Here is a 14,439-nt window from a genome sequence, read left to right as displayed (position 1 = left end):
GAATTTTGTTCAGTCAGCTACAGCTCAGAAAGAACAGACTAAGGCAATTAGTGATCAAATGAATGACTTGCAACAGCAATTAGCTAAAATGACTCTTCAGATATCCGCGTTAACCTCAAATGATGACAATCAAGGTAGCGATTATGCACAAAGTAAGAAAAGTCAGCAAAGGAATGTAGGTCAGGGTAATAACGAGAGAAGTGATAATCGTCAAAACCGTAGAAGCAATAATAACAACAATAATAAAAACAATTCAGGTTCTTCCACGCAATCTTCTTCACAGACCCAGAGTTCGACTCCTAGTAAGGGTCCTATTGTCTGTTATAAATGTAACATGCCTAACCATATTGCACGGTACTGTAGGGCGTCTTTAAACTCAAAAACAGAGTAGATGACAGGGACGAATCTGCTCGGAGGTGCGTTATAGTCCCCATTGTATCTTCTAACGACTTACCACATGTTTCGGCCCTTTTAGATGGTCAGCAAGTTAAGATCATGATAGATTGTGGGAGCCAAATAAGTTGTCTCGGGGAGAATCTCGTTCCGAAGAACGCAAGACGTTTTCGTCTTAACACCAGATTGAAGGGAGTTACGGGAAAAAGCATTCAAGTATCCGAAATTGCCTTGTTGAAATTTTTCCTTGGCAACAGGTGTTTTACTCACGTTTTTAGGATAATCCCGAATTTTGATTATGGTCCTTTGGTTGGTGCGGACTTCTTAGAAAAACATAAAGCCATCTTAAGTTATGATGAGCAAAATTTGACTTTGTATCGTTTTGGACGTCCTCCGTCCAGGAAGTTACCACCTAGGAATTTAGAGGTCAACTTATCTGAAGTTTTAACAGCGAGAATCGCTCGGGAATCTAGAGCTATTTTTAGAGTCTTAGAGAATACTGTTTTACCACCTCGTTCGCACACTTTAGTGAAGTTACGTTCCTGTTGGGACATTACGGGGAAAAAGGCGTTACTGTTACCATCTCAGCGTATAGAGGAAATGTTGGGAATTTTTATCCCGAGGGTAATAGTAGATTGTGAGTTCCCAGTGGTGTTTGTAACGAATCCCACCGTCAACACCGTGAAGTTGCGCCAAGGAACGAAGATAGGCGATGCAGAGGAGTTCGAGGAGGTACCCGATGATCCAGAAAAAAGGACATTGACAGCGTCAGAAGAATCTTTACCGTCTCCAGAGAAGTTGGAACAGTCTAGAAAGATGTGTGACCCGCAAAGAGTAGATGTCAACCCAGATTTGTCTCCAAAAGACCGGGAGCGTTTTTACGACCTAATTTATCAGTTTGCCGATGTTTGGAGTTGGTCGGAAGACGATGTGGGACTCGCCCGTGATTTTGAGCATGAGATACGACTTTCCAACCCCACGCCAGTTAACAAAACACCTTATTTAGTACCTTACCACCTACGTGAAGTCCTCAAACAACAGCTGGATACTATGCTAAGACAAGGAACGATTCGCGAGCAGACGTCTCCATGGAACCACCCTATTCTTTTAGTGAAAAAACGCAATGGACAGTTCAGATTTGTATCAGATTTGCGCCATCTCAATGGGCAATCTCTCCCCTCGAACTTTGCGACGCCATCGATTGATGACTTGCTTGCTCGCATGGCGGGACGTCTTCTTTACACTTCTAGTGACATGAAACAGGGATTCTTCCAAATTCCAATCACAAAAGAGAGTCAGGAGTGTACAGGATTCTCCGTACCAGGTGCTTCGAGTTATGTTTACCAAGTTCTGCCTATGGGCCATGTGTCCTCGGCAGCTGCTTTGAATAGATTAGTGAAATTGACTCTCGCAGGCGTCCCGAGTTCGAATATAATGTATTACGTCGACGATTTTTATGTAGTGGCCTCTACTGTGGACGAGATGATACACTGGTGCACCATCCTCTTCCAAAAACTTCGAGAACGTGGGTTAAAATTGTCACCCGAGAAGACGAAAATAGCACATCACTCTATGGTGGTTTTAGGCCATAAACTTTCGAAATATGGTTTACAGATCTCTGACCGGATGCTGGACACGATCAAGGACTACCAACGCCCAAGGACAAAGAAGAACTTGAAGAGTTTTCTCGGTGTTTGTTCTTTCCTGAGAAGGTATGTCAAGGACTTTGCCGAGATAGCGCACCCTTTACAGAAATTGATGAGGCGTGACGAGGAATTTACTTGGGGTTCTGAACAGCAGCAATCCTTCGAAGCATTAAAAAATGCGATTTTGGAGAGTCCAACTTTAATGGCCTACAAGCCTGAAAGAGAGCTGCACATTTTTACAGATGCTTGCAAGAAAGGTTTGGCCTGTGTAGCCAAACAACCAGCTACAGATGAGCCGGATGCTGAATTGGTGCCAATTGCGTATGCGAGCAGAGCAGTTGCTCCATCGGAGAAGAATTTGTCCGTCTATCATTTGGAACTTTTAGCCCTTCTCTACGCTTTACGCTCCTTTCGTTACTTTATCCTCGGACGTCATTTTCATCTTCACACTGATTCGAAGGCTATCACATTTCTTCGCCATAGTAAGAACTTGACAGGGAAACTCGCTCGTTGGTTGTCAGAGATTGATTCTCATGACTTTACGATTTCTCATGTTGCTGGTTCCGAGAATTTAGAAGCAGACGCCATCAGCCGCTTTGTAAAACATCGAAGAGACGAGGAGGACGAAGAAGCGAGTGCCTCAGACCCAAGGATCTTCATGATCGAGGACTTGGATAGCATTGACCTTAAGAAGGAGCAGAGGAATGACGGATTTCTGAGTAAAATCATCGCGTATTTGGAGGATAGACCCGACAAAGACCCGGAGTATGAGAGGAGAGCATCGCATTTTGCCCTGCGTAACAATATCCTGTTAAAGTTAACAAGACGCCATTGGGAAAAGTTTTTCTATTAGCAGTGCCCACCAAGTTAAGGGATGTAGTATTCGAGAAGGCCCATTCAGAGAAATTAGGTGCCAATCACGCTGGTTTCAGTAAGACGTATAACCTCCTAGTGAAATCTGTTTATTTTGTAAACATGAAGAAATTCGTTTATGAAAAATGCAAACAATGCATTAGCTGTCAAATATTGAAAAAGCGTAGTGGCAAACCTTACGGAAGTCTGCAGACACACCCTTGTGTTCCACCCTTCTATAGAGTTTATGTTGACTTAGGAGGGGTGTACCCCTGTAATAATATCTTACGACACAAGTTTCTCATTGTTGTAGTGGATGAAGGGACACGATTCTGTATCACTGGATCTTTACCAGATGCTTCAGCGGCTTCCGTAAGTTCTTTTCTATACGAGAACGTTATTCTGAAATATGGACTAGTAACAGAGATCGCATGTGACCGCGGAGCAGCTTTCACTAGTGCTGTGTTTAAAGAGCTTTGTCACATCCTAGGAACACAGATACACTTTGCAGATGTACAAGGGCATTACGGTATCGGAACAGTTGAAGTCGTAATCCGGCATATAGAACAGCAATTGAAGTTAGCTTTGGACAAATATGATCAGTCGAATTGGATAGAATTACTTCCACAGGTTACGTTCTCGTACAACGTGACTTGTAACTTGAGTATGGGTTTTAGTCCTTTCGAAGCCCTTCATGGATATTCCCCACGGCTATTACACTCTGCTATATTAGCCACGCAATGTCAGTTTTCTGAGAATCAAGACAGAATTAAGCAACTTCAGTACATAAGGGACAAGGCCCAGGAAAACTTGTACAATAGACATCTGACTTCTGTAAAGTCACATAATAAGAAGAGGGAGCAGCAGACATTTAACAAGGGTCAACTTGTGTGGATCTACGATGCGACGAAACGGAAAGGTGACTGTAGTGCATTCTCTGGAAAATATTTTGGACCAGGACAAATAGTATCCCGTAAGCATGACAATAGTTACTATGTAAAATACCGAACTCCCCGAGGTCAAATAAAGATTGATTCTATAGCGATCGACAGGTTAAAAAAGTATTATCCTCCTCCAGAAGGACTGCCTAAAAATTTACGTAAGTTAGAAACATCTGAGATTGATGTAGTAGGAGAGGGAGTACCGGATAAAAATCTCCAGGAAGTGGATAAGGTAAATTCCTTCTTAATGGAATTCCAAGATCCAGATAACGAAACGCAATTAGAATCGTTGTTTATAAGGAAAGTTGTTTTCATGTCCGATCTACCATCTTGGGATCAGGTGGGTCCGAAAACAAGTTCAGTGGAAGGTTTGGAGAGACCTAAGTTTGCCGTCAACCACGACATTAATAAGAAAGTTGCGCTTTATTACGGTTCAATCACGACGTTAGCTGGTGATTGTATAGTAAACTCGTCCAATTCCTTTCTAGAGCCACGAGGAGGCGTGGACAAAGCAATTCAAAGTCTTGCAGGAGAAGAAATGCAAGACGAGTGTCGTAAAATATCCCACCTTTCCCAGGGCAACGTATGCATTACACAGGGTTACAATCTACCCGTGGATTTTGTGATTCATGTTAGCGCACCTGATGATCGAAATCCTAAGAAGTTAAAAATGTGTTACGAAAAAACGTTGCAATTAGCAGTAGACAACGATATAACATCCATTGCGTTCCCCAACATCTCTACAGGAGTTTTTGGTTTTCCTAAAGCAGATGCTTGTCGCGTTGCTTTACAGACAGTACGTCTTTTCCTCGAAGAACATCTTGACTCTATCGAAAGAATAGTGTTCGTGCAGTATGACAAAGAGAATCAAAAAATCTATGAACAACTTATACACCTCTATTTTCCTATATAAAATAGCTGAAAGAAAAAAGGTATTAGTATGTTACTGGTTAATTGACTTAAAGCTATCTTAACGCTAGCAATATATATAGAATATGGGAAAGGATATAGTTATTCATCATCAGTGCTATGCAGTTTTCTTTTGCTCTCGTCATCATATCCGTCTCCTATTATCATTTTTTGGGACAACTTTATTTTAGAAATTTCAGATTCTCCACTTACCTGAAAAAGAAAAAAGAAACATTGAAATAAGTAACGCAATTTGACAATAACATATATACTTAGGCTAGCAGAGATAATAATCAATAGAACATGTGAAAATTCTAAATTTCTCATTATATTTAATTTGTGTTTCAGATAACCTATTTTGTTTTAAGCTGCATTATCCTGTCTTTCTCTTTCCCACATGTGACGTCTAGTAACACCGAGTTCCAAATAACATCTGGTTTATTTTTCCGTAAACTCCCTAATGTTATTTTGTACCAACACTCTTTACCGATATCTTTTAATTTGACATTTCCCTTTCCGCATGATGTTAAGGTTTCTTCTCTTTTTGAATCTCTGCTTTGCAACGAAAATGACACTCTAGCTCCAGATGTTTGCGAAGCTGCGAAAGACCTACATAATCTGCAAGTCCATATTAACGATTATTTTTTAAAGCCTCCAAATCCACGATTTCATCGTTTATCAACCAGATCTCCGCGTGCACTGCTAGGATTCATTGGGAAAGCATTGAATTGGTGTTGTGACGTAGCTGACAGTTCATCTATTGATTCGATAAACAAGAAGGAATTCCATTTGGAACAGACAGTACTGGGTTTACAAAAACAATTGTTGAAAAACAATTTATATATTCAGAACACAACTTCAGAATTTTCAAGTTTTCAAGATCAGATACAGGATAATTTTCATAAAATTAGAAACTTTTCGGCAAAAATATTGGATCAAGAACATGATCTGGGAGATCATCTTAATAAGCTTGCAAATCGAGTACATAAAGAGGTCATTTCGTTCATTCAAGAGTTTTATTCGATTTCAACGCAGTTTGTACAGTTTCTACAAATTTTTAAATATGATCTGACAATTCAGATGTGTACAGATGCTAGGCTGAACCCTAATATAATTCCTTATAAAGTGTTGCACGCACATTTATCTGAATTTGAGAATATCATTTTGAAAAATGGATATAAGTTAGCCATAGATAAGTCGTTATTGGAGATGTATTATTCAATTAATGTTTTGACTTGTTCAATCACCGACACGTACATTTACCTACAGATGAAAATTCCGATCGTTGAAATACAGCCTTCATTTGAGTTATATGATGTGCAGCCACTTCCGTTTGCTGTATACAACCAAACTTGTACCGTTGATATCCAGCCTTTAGTTATGGTAATTCAAGATAAAAAAGATCTTATACCAATAACAGGAACAAGCCTACTTGCTTGTCATTATAGCCAATCAAAGTTATGTAAGATACCTACACACACTGTGACACGATCTCGTTTAATAAATTGTGCTCACGCAGCTTTCGTTGCCAGTACAGTCAGGGAAATACTACACAATTGTGACCATACGTGCTATGATTCGAAAGAGGCACAGATTATAGACATTGGATCGCATGAGTTTGTTTTAACACACCCGCCAGAATTTCTAACTTTGAAGACTAGAGAAAATGTGTCAACTATTCGAGTTCCAGAAGAAGCCAGATTATACGGAGCCCTTAAAATTCGAATACCATGCAATACTAAATTAATTGTGGAAAGAAATCTTTTCGTCAGATCGGATTTTCCGTGTCTCGACAATGATCTTACAGAACCTGTATTTTTACATCTTTTTCCGAGCCAGCTAGTCTCTAATGATCTGATGCTATTACGATCTACGTATAAAGGGAATGAATTTTTTAATGTTTCATCTTTACTTAACGATGTTTGGAGTTCTTCGATCCGACATATGAATATATCAGCATTTACGATAATTGACCAGACGCCCATTAAGATGCCTATCTATAAGCATGAGTATTTTATACCAGGAATTATTATTATTTGGAATATCATCATCACTCTTCTACTTATTTATTTGCTAAGGGAACATGGGATTTTCAATTTTATATGGTTTTGTAGAAAATGTAGTGCGTCTACGGAATTTTCTTTGCAAGAATTGAGCTACTTTTTAGACATTGTGCAAACCGTTATTGCAATTGTAAGTCTAATTTTGCTCTATAGAGTAATGAAAAGTTTAATGAAAAAAATTGGTGATGATACGCCACTGCAGACGAAGAGTTTTGAAAATAAACGTAACGAGAGGTCTGAAGAAAGAGATCAAGAACCTGAAGTGACCCCAGAAAAGTTCACCACTTCGAACAGAAATGAGGATGCACATTCAGTGTCAGATTTGAGTTTACCTCCTCCTCCGGAAGAATTGATAGTTAGTGACGGAAGTTTTGGTACAGAGATTATAGTGCCGCCTTCTACCGTCTTGGAATTAACGAATTCTAACGTAAAATCTTCGTACATTTCCAACTATATAGTGTATTCTTAAAAGTGGATACGGAAACTGAGATGTCGAGCAATTCACGCATTTTGTGAAACAGCATCTAGAAGAAGATATTAGAACGTATATACGCACGACCATATAAAATTGACAATCATTACCGCACATATCTATTTTTATGAATTTAGAGACCTTCTGCCCCCCCCCCCCAACTTTTATTTCCAACATAATTTTACTAACACAATCGAGTATTGGGCGATAAAACCCAATCCAACCTCTAGTTACCTTAAGTTCCCAACCTAATCAGGAAATGGGTTAGGTTTATGTTGGAAATAATGAGCCCTTCCCCCCCCCCAAAAAAAATTAGAGTTTTGTCATTATCATAAATAGTTGTATGATTCAAGAGTTTGGGCACTACGTTTATCGTTTTACTTATGTGTATTTATATCTGCTCGAGTTTTTCTCTTCTTTTTCTACTCCCCCCCTTCCTAGATCCTACCTACATTAGTTTACCGGTTGTTGTATTTACCCTTGCACTTTCATGGTCGTCGCCATCTTTAAGCCCATAATACCTTGCGTTTACTGGCATCAACGCTTAGCCGCCATCTTAGAAATTTTTCTTTTAATTTTTTCCCACCATTATATTTTCATGTTTTTCTCTCTTTTTACCCACCACACTTCTGCTGTATATTTTGATAACTCTTCCTCGTTATATTTCAATCACCCTGTACCAAATGAGCCCTAATTTTAAATCTTAACATTTCAAATTTCCACCCCCCTCATGGTCCTACTCACATCCATAACCTCCTTATTCTTAACAATTATACCCCTTCAACCCTCACAGTACGCAGCTTGTTTGAAGCCAAGAAGATTCCACAACTTTATGAAGAGAAGAAGAGGACACCAATTCTTCTCCATACTGCAATTTGGATGGACCCGAACCAAGAACTTCTCAATATGACAACACTTAGTGTCAGACCCGCCCACCAGTTTTAACTATAATCTTCAGTTTTCTCACCTGATTTATCAGCCAAGACATCACCTATTCGCCCGCTGGACACCTTTTTTTTTTCTCTCTTCATCAACAACATAATACTAACACGAAATATAAGCAACAGTAAACGAAAAATATCTTTGCTCCTCCACTCTAAAGAACACGGACAATTCCACAAGATGGCTGTCAGCGTCATTTCCCCCCTCCCTCTCAGACAACGGATGTCAAGAAGTTTGATTACTGCTGCCAACTTGTGGCCACCTTGCCAGTGATTCTTCTGAAACTACAAGGCCACGTACATTCCAAGAATTGCGTTATCTTCAGAACACTGACCCAGTGAAGATGTTCAATTCTGCTGACCAAGGTGTTATTCAAGTTCACTAAACAATTACACGTGCTTTTCCATATGTTTTGTTGACATCAAGTGTCATTAGCTACATTCGAAACATAGAATGTTATTCAGTGCTTTATGTGTTTATGTGCAGTGTTTGGTTAACGATTTATTGATTATCGTCGATTTCTTTTGTGTGAGATTTATTTTCCTTTTTTTTAAAAAAAAAAAAATGAGATACTGAAAAACTGATATTCAGTCATTTTTTTTCTCTTGTTTGTTGCTACAGTGTACTTCATGTATTTTATTTAACGTATAGTGACGTTAATCAAAACAATATATACAGTCTATTTTCAAAATAGTGGTGACGACGATGCGTGTTTTCTTTAAAACCGCATGTCTAAGTTTAGCGGTGGGAGTGTGAAGAGACTAATATTTATTGACTATCGTTGATCTCCCACAAAATCATTTATTCTTTAAGACATCTTCAGCCTTATCTTCGGTGTTGTGAGATTATTCCTTTTTTTCCTAATTTCATAAAGCTATCTCTTATGTGTCGAAGAACGCTAGTTATTCGGATGTCTTAGTTTATGAAATTCATGTATGTCTGAGAATTTAGTCTACGTTTCTCTTCCGTAATTTTGTGTTTTCGTGGCTAAATCGTGGAAGTGTTTGTTTATGTTATATAATGTATTATGTCAATGTGTATTTTTTATGTAATAAAGCTGAGAGAGCTACTTTCCCAACTATCTGTCCATCTCTGACGTCATGAGTACCTGTTGGGACGAAAACATCTCATCTACACGTGTCTGGAGTCAGCAGGATTACCAGAAGATCTTGGTCTTTAAATACTCCCTCCATCCCGGAAAGAGAGAGTCACACGGAGCCTTCAGAGACACACAGAGCCTTCGAAGTCTCACGGAACCTTTGAAGTCGCTTGGAGACTTTGGAGTCGGTCTTCGAGGACTATAGTCGCGAAGTTATCAAAAGACAGTCAACGGAGTCGGTCCGGGGAGTGCACGGCAGTCAATCGAGCACTTCGGGAGTAATTTGGAAGACAAACCGAACAGTTTGTAATTCGGTATCCGACATATTAAACACCAGGCGAACAACAGGAGGAAGCCCAGCAGAGATGAAGCTACAGGTACTGTGACGTCAGTTTTCTTCCTTTCTCTCCCTCACCTCTCTCCTACCCTCACTCTCTCTTTCTTCAGAAAAAGCTAAAATTCTTATTTTTATTTCTTTTAAAATCAGACGGGTGTCGTCCGGTCCCAGGACCCGTTCTACCCTTGAGAAACATCCCAAGAATCTCACTTTGACGACACAGCTTTCTTTGAAAATACTTTTCAAATTAAGCACCCGTAAAACTATGTATATCGATAAACTGTGTGAAATCTCCATAGTAAATAGATTTTAAAATCTACCTAGAAAGCTTATTACAACCGTAAATACTTATGAGAGTTACTGGCAAGAGGGTATAATAAAAAGGGGTCGTGATATGAAATAAGTTGAGAATTACTAATCTATACTGAAATATTCTATACCCAACACAGTGTAGTCTTAACCGGGATAAAATAAATGAAAAAGTCGGTTGCAAGCAGTGGTGCTATTCAGTCGGTTCCGACCGGTTCAATAGAACCGGTTGTTAAATATTTCGAGTTCGCAGAACCATCTTCTGTAACCAGACATAATAGTAAATTTTACCCAGTTATGCCCAGGAACAGTAAATTTTAGTTCAACTATCTTTCTTTTTAAAAATTCTCAGCTAAAGGGTTAAACAAATGATTCCGTAGAACAAAGTATAAACGGTTTATTTCTTAATCTCAAATGCTCAGATATCAAGAATGAAAACTGGAACCACATGAGTGTAGTGATGAGGGTGATTTACGTATATTTGAAACGCATACATATTATCAACACTTGCGGATCCATTGCTATATTAAGGTCTTCCCAATCCTTTTTGACAACCATCTATGTTGGGTATTTTTTTTTCCCCTAGATATTTGCAGTAGTACCTAATTTCGTCACACCACCTTGTATGAGAATGTTGGGTAGGTCACTTCTTGTCACTTGTGGTATCCAGTAAAAAAAAAAATTGCTTTTGTCTACTTTGTACGGTTTGTTTCCTAAGAGAGTTAGTAAAGAGCAAGAAATCTTAACAAATAAGTTACTACACGATTTTGAAATATGTTTAAAATCATGTTTTAAGCTGTTCAAAATGTTTAAAACATGTTTTTTTCGTGTGTGATTTAAAACGTTTAAAATATTTTAAACATATTTTTCATGTTTTAAACACATGTTTTGTTCTTTTTCTAAAACAACTATTTTTTTCAACTGTTTTTCCCTGGCCTGGTGATTTGTTTCGTGTTTTCGGCTTGGGTTGGGTCTTTTTAGTATTTTTTTCTAGCTTATAATGTCATCCAAATATAACTCGAATTCCCGCAGGAATTGAAAACTAATAAAATAATTCAATGGATTTTAGTATTCCTCGTCAACGAGAAAGCAAAATTTACTGAAAATATTTTAATTGTAAATGATGAAAGTCTTTGATTTGAATGTATTAGGTACAATATTTCAGTATGTTTTAAGCTAATACACTAGTTAGGAAAGGATTAACTTATGTCACTGTTAAATTCTGTTACGAACATAAGCGGCACCGCCGTGGAGGCAGTGGTGCAGCTGCACCTACATTAACTTCAATCTTCAAATTTCCTACAATTATCTTTTCTATTTTGTATATTTCTTGTTTCCTATGTTTTGATATATTTGAGTGACTTCTTAAGTGTCTCGTAAGTTACTTGTTATCATACTGTGTTTTTCTAGTTTTTTCTAGTTCTTTTTCTTTTCTTTTTTAAAGTAAAACTTAGGGATCATTTTTGATATCTTAAGGCTCAATAGTGCAAAGCGTTCTGGCAACAATGTTAAGATGTGTTGTCCTTCCGAAGCTGCACCCACATTACCAAAATCCTGGCGCCGCCTATGGATACGAATAAAGGGCATCGGTGGATAAGTATAGTGAAATGGCCCCAGATGAATCTTGGGACGATAAGTGGGTGGTATCTAGGTACCCCTAAATTATATTAATCCCTGATATTTCAAACCTCAACTCTCATTGGTTCATGAGAAATGGCGCAAAATCGGAAAACTGAGATTAATTTACTGATCAAGAATGACCCGATCGATTTTATTCAAACTTGGATGTATATATAGGTGTATACAAGAGCTTTGTCTGAAAAAAAAAGCTCCCCCCGGCCATTTTCCCCCATGAAAAAATTAGATTCAATATTTTGAGTCCCTTTCGACCTATGATGGTCTGCGAGCACAATTATGAAATTTAGATATCGTTTTAAACCTACAATACATTTTAGGTATCGCTTTAATCCTACAATCACATATATTTTTTCCAAATTTGTATCACGGGTACGCCATGGTCAAAATGGACTAAAACCAACCATACCACACCTATAAAGGAGCAATTGCGAAAAGAACAGCTATTGATGTAGCTTTAGCATATCTGCTTCGTGAATGAATGAAAAATCACACCTGAAGTGCCAAATTCAGAGCTTCCATTTGATGGCCTGTGGCGCCCCCCATTCCTAGTTTGAGGTATAGTGAAACTGTTGATATTTAACAATTTATTTGGAAAGTAATGCCCTTGTTACTTTAAGACAGACACGGTACAATGAATCGTTGTTATTGTGTGAATTTGTCGCGAAAAAAGGAATACTGACAGCCAGAAGCGTCTGTTGCGATTTTTCTTGGTGGACAAGACCCCTATCTACATAAGAATTGTACGTTTAATATTAGTAAATTAGTAGTCAATAGATAAAAATATAGACCATGAGGAGAAAGTTTATGAAGTTCCTACGCCTGCACTTAAAGGCAAAAAATCACAATTGTCCACTGCAGAAGCAAATGATACTAAGTTCGTTACAAAAATTCGTTGGGCAGTTTAAGCTACATGAGTAATCCATCCCAAGTGATCGAGAAAAAAGAAAACTTGTCGCTCGACCTTTTCAAAAAAATATAATTTTTTCATCAATATTTATACTATATCAGGGTACCTCGAAACCATAATAACATCTCGTAGTGACACAGCTACCGCCATTTTGCGTTTTCTCGATTTCGGGCGTTTACGTTGTTTTGAATATCTCAGCATGTAATTGTCCTAGCAAACTGAAAATTGCTGGGCGTGTTCAACTTGTGCAGAGCTAACATTTTGTCGTCTTAAGATTTTTGCCTAAAACCACTTGAAAGGGGTGAAATCAAAGCCTACAATAGCAACATTTTTGGACATTTAAGATATGTTTGGGAAGAGGAAGCAACTGATGTAGAGGTCTGAATTTTTGTGTGCATGTAGTCCGGGGTCATAAATTTATACTCAAAAATTTGCAGACCTGTAGCTGCTCCCAAAGGCCTAAAAAAATTATCGTAAAGTTGCGGAATTATGCAAATTTGGCATAGCCTATTTGACTGTCCAATATCTCCAATGGGCCTGCATTAAAAAATCTGAAATTTTGGGAATAGTTACTTCTTTAGCATACCATAACACACAACTAGTGCTCTCAACGGGTCGGGTCGGGTCGGGTTGAAGACCGACCCGCCCCGACCCGACTGACCCGAACCGTGATCCGATCTGATTGACCTGACCTGATAACCCGACCCGAGCTGACCCGGTTGACCCGACCCGACAACCCGACCCGGTTGACCCGACCCGAATAACCCGACCCGAGCTGACCCGATTGACCCGACCCGACAACCCGACCCGAATAACCTGACCCGACAACCCGACCCGAACTGACCCGACCCGTTTGAGAGCACTATGGTCACGACACTGGGTGAACGCCAAAATGCACTCACATTGGGAAACTAGTTTTACAAGCATAAGTTTAGAAAATAAAGCATAAAGCATAATTTAAAATATATAGCACAATTCTTGGAAAATTCTCTTTAACTGAAAGTTTAACATACTGTGTTAATATTTTTTAAAGCCAATATTTACAATGCAAAATCATTGAGAACATAACAATGCAACAATGAAAAGCTTATTTTCATTTCTGTAAACTTTTCGGTGTAATCCTTTGATGTGGAGAAAAGAAAGTAAAAGAAGAAATTTTTCCGCCAACAATGAATAGTATGCAAGAACTCCATACTATATTGTTACAGTGACGACGCCATACAGAACTCCATACTATATTGTTAAGTTCTTAGGGGGGCAAAGGAGGGGCAGATACATTTTCGGGGGGCGGCTATTTGCCATACCAAAAATGACATATTTATTACGTTTGACTTATTTTACATTACATTGTGTATTTAGTTGCTGTTTTTATGTTAGATCTATATGATTATAAATTAAACTTATTTCAAATAAAATTTGTAACTAACAAATAAGTAACGTCTGCACATGAAATATTTTTCAATGAAACTTTTGAAGTCTAAACATAAATTGAATTACTTTCGCGTATGCTACAAGTAACACATTCGTCTATATACTACGTATCTCTCTCTCTCTCTCTCTCTCTCTCTCTCTATTTTACGATGAGCTGCTGAAAATGTCGTAGTCCAATCCAGAAGGAGTGTAGGTACTAGGTAGAAAAATGAAACCGTAGTTTAGAAAAACATATCTCTGTATGTACAAATATAAATTTTCATATTAATAATGAAATTCTTATTGTTTCTCAGGCCTCTGAAGTGATTATGTGTGTCCAAACAGATAATTTCACGAACATCCAGATCGTTACTGTTATAACATTTTTGTTCCACCAAGGAAAGTCACCGAAGTAAATTAATTAGGAAATCAGTGAAACACCACGGGACTCTCCTCCGTGGTGAAAACGTAAGTGGCTTAGTATAAACGTAGCAATTTCTCAACAAATTATGCTTTACTTC

At 38.4% G+C, this 14,439-nt stretch overlaps 1 protein-coding gene across 2 annotated transcripts in view; it reads right to left on the bottom strand.

Moving 5' to 3' along the window:
- LOC145661714 (uncharacterized) overlaps positions 1–8,389 on the bottom strand; it is a 92,056-nt gene extending 83,667 nt beyond the window's left edge. For both annotated transcript variants that reach the window (XM_081727053.1, XM_081727055.1), the window contains exon 1: positions 8,244–8,389. In XM_081727053.1, the coding sequence (XP_081583179.1) occupies positions 8,244–8,316 (73 nt within the window). In that variant the 5' untranslated portion in view covers positions 8,317–8,389. The remainder of the gene's footprint in view (positions 1–8,243) is intronic.
- Between the last annotated feature and the right edge of the window lie 6,050 nt (positions 8,390–14,439).

This window comes from Thermobia domestica, chromosome 1 (genome assembly GCF_964235325.1).
Source record: "Thermobia domestica chromosome 1, izTheDome1.hap1.1, whole genome shotgun sequence".
In the NCBI taxonomy this organism is placed as follows: Eukaryota; Metazoa; Arthropoda; class Insecta; order Zygentoma; family Lepismatidae; genus Thermobia; species Thermobia domestica.
Note: the sequence above shows the minus strand (reverse complement) of the source record. Positions and strands in the feature narration are given on the sequence as shown.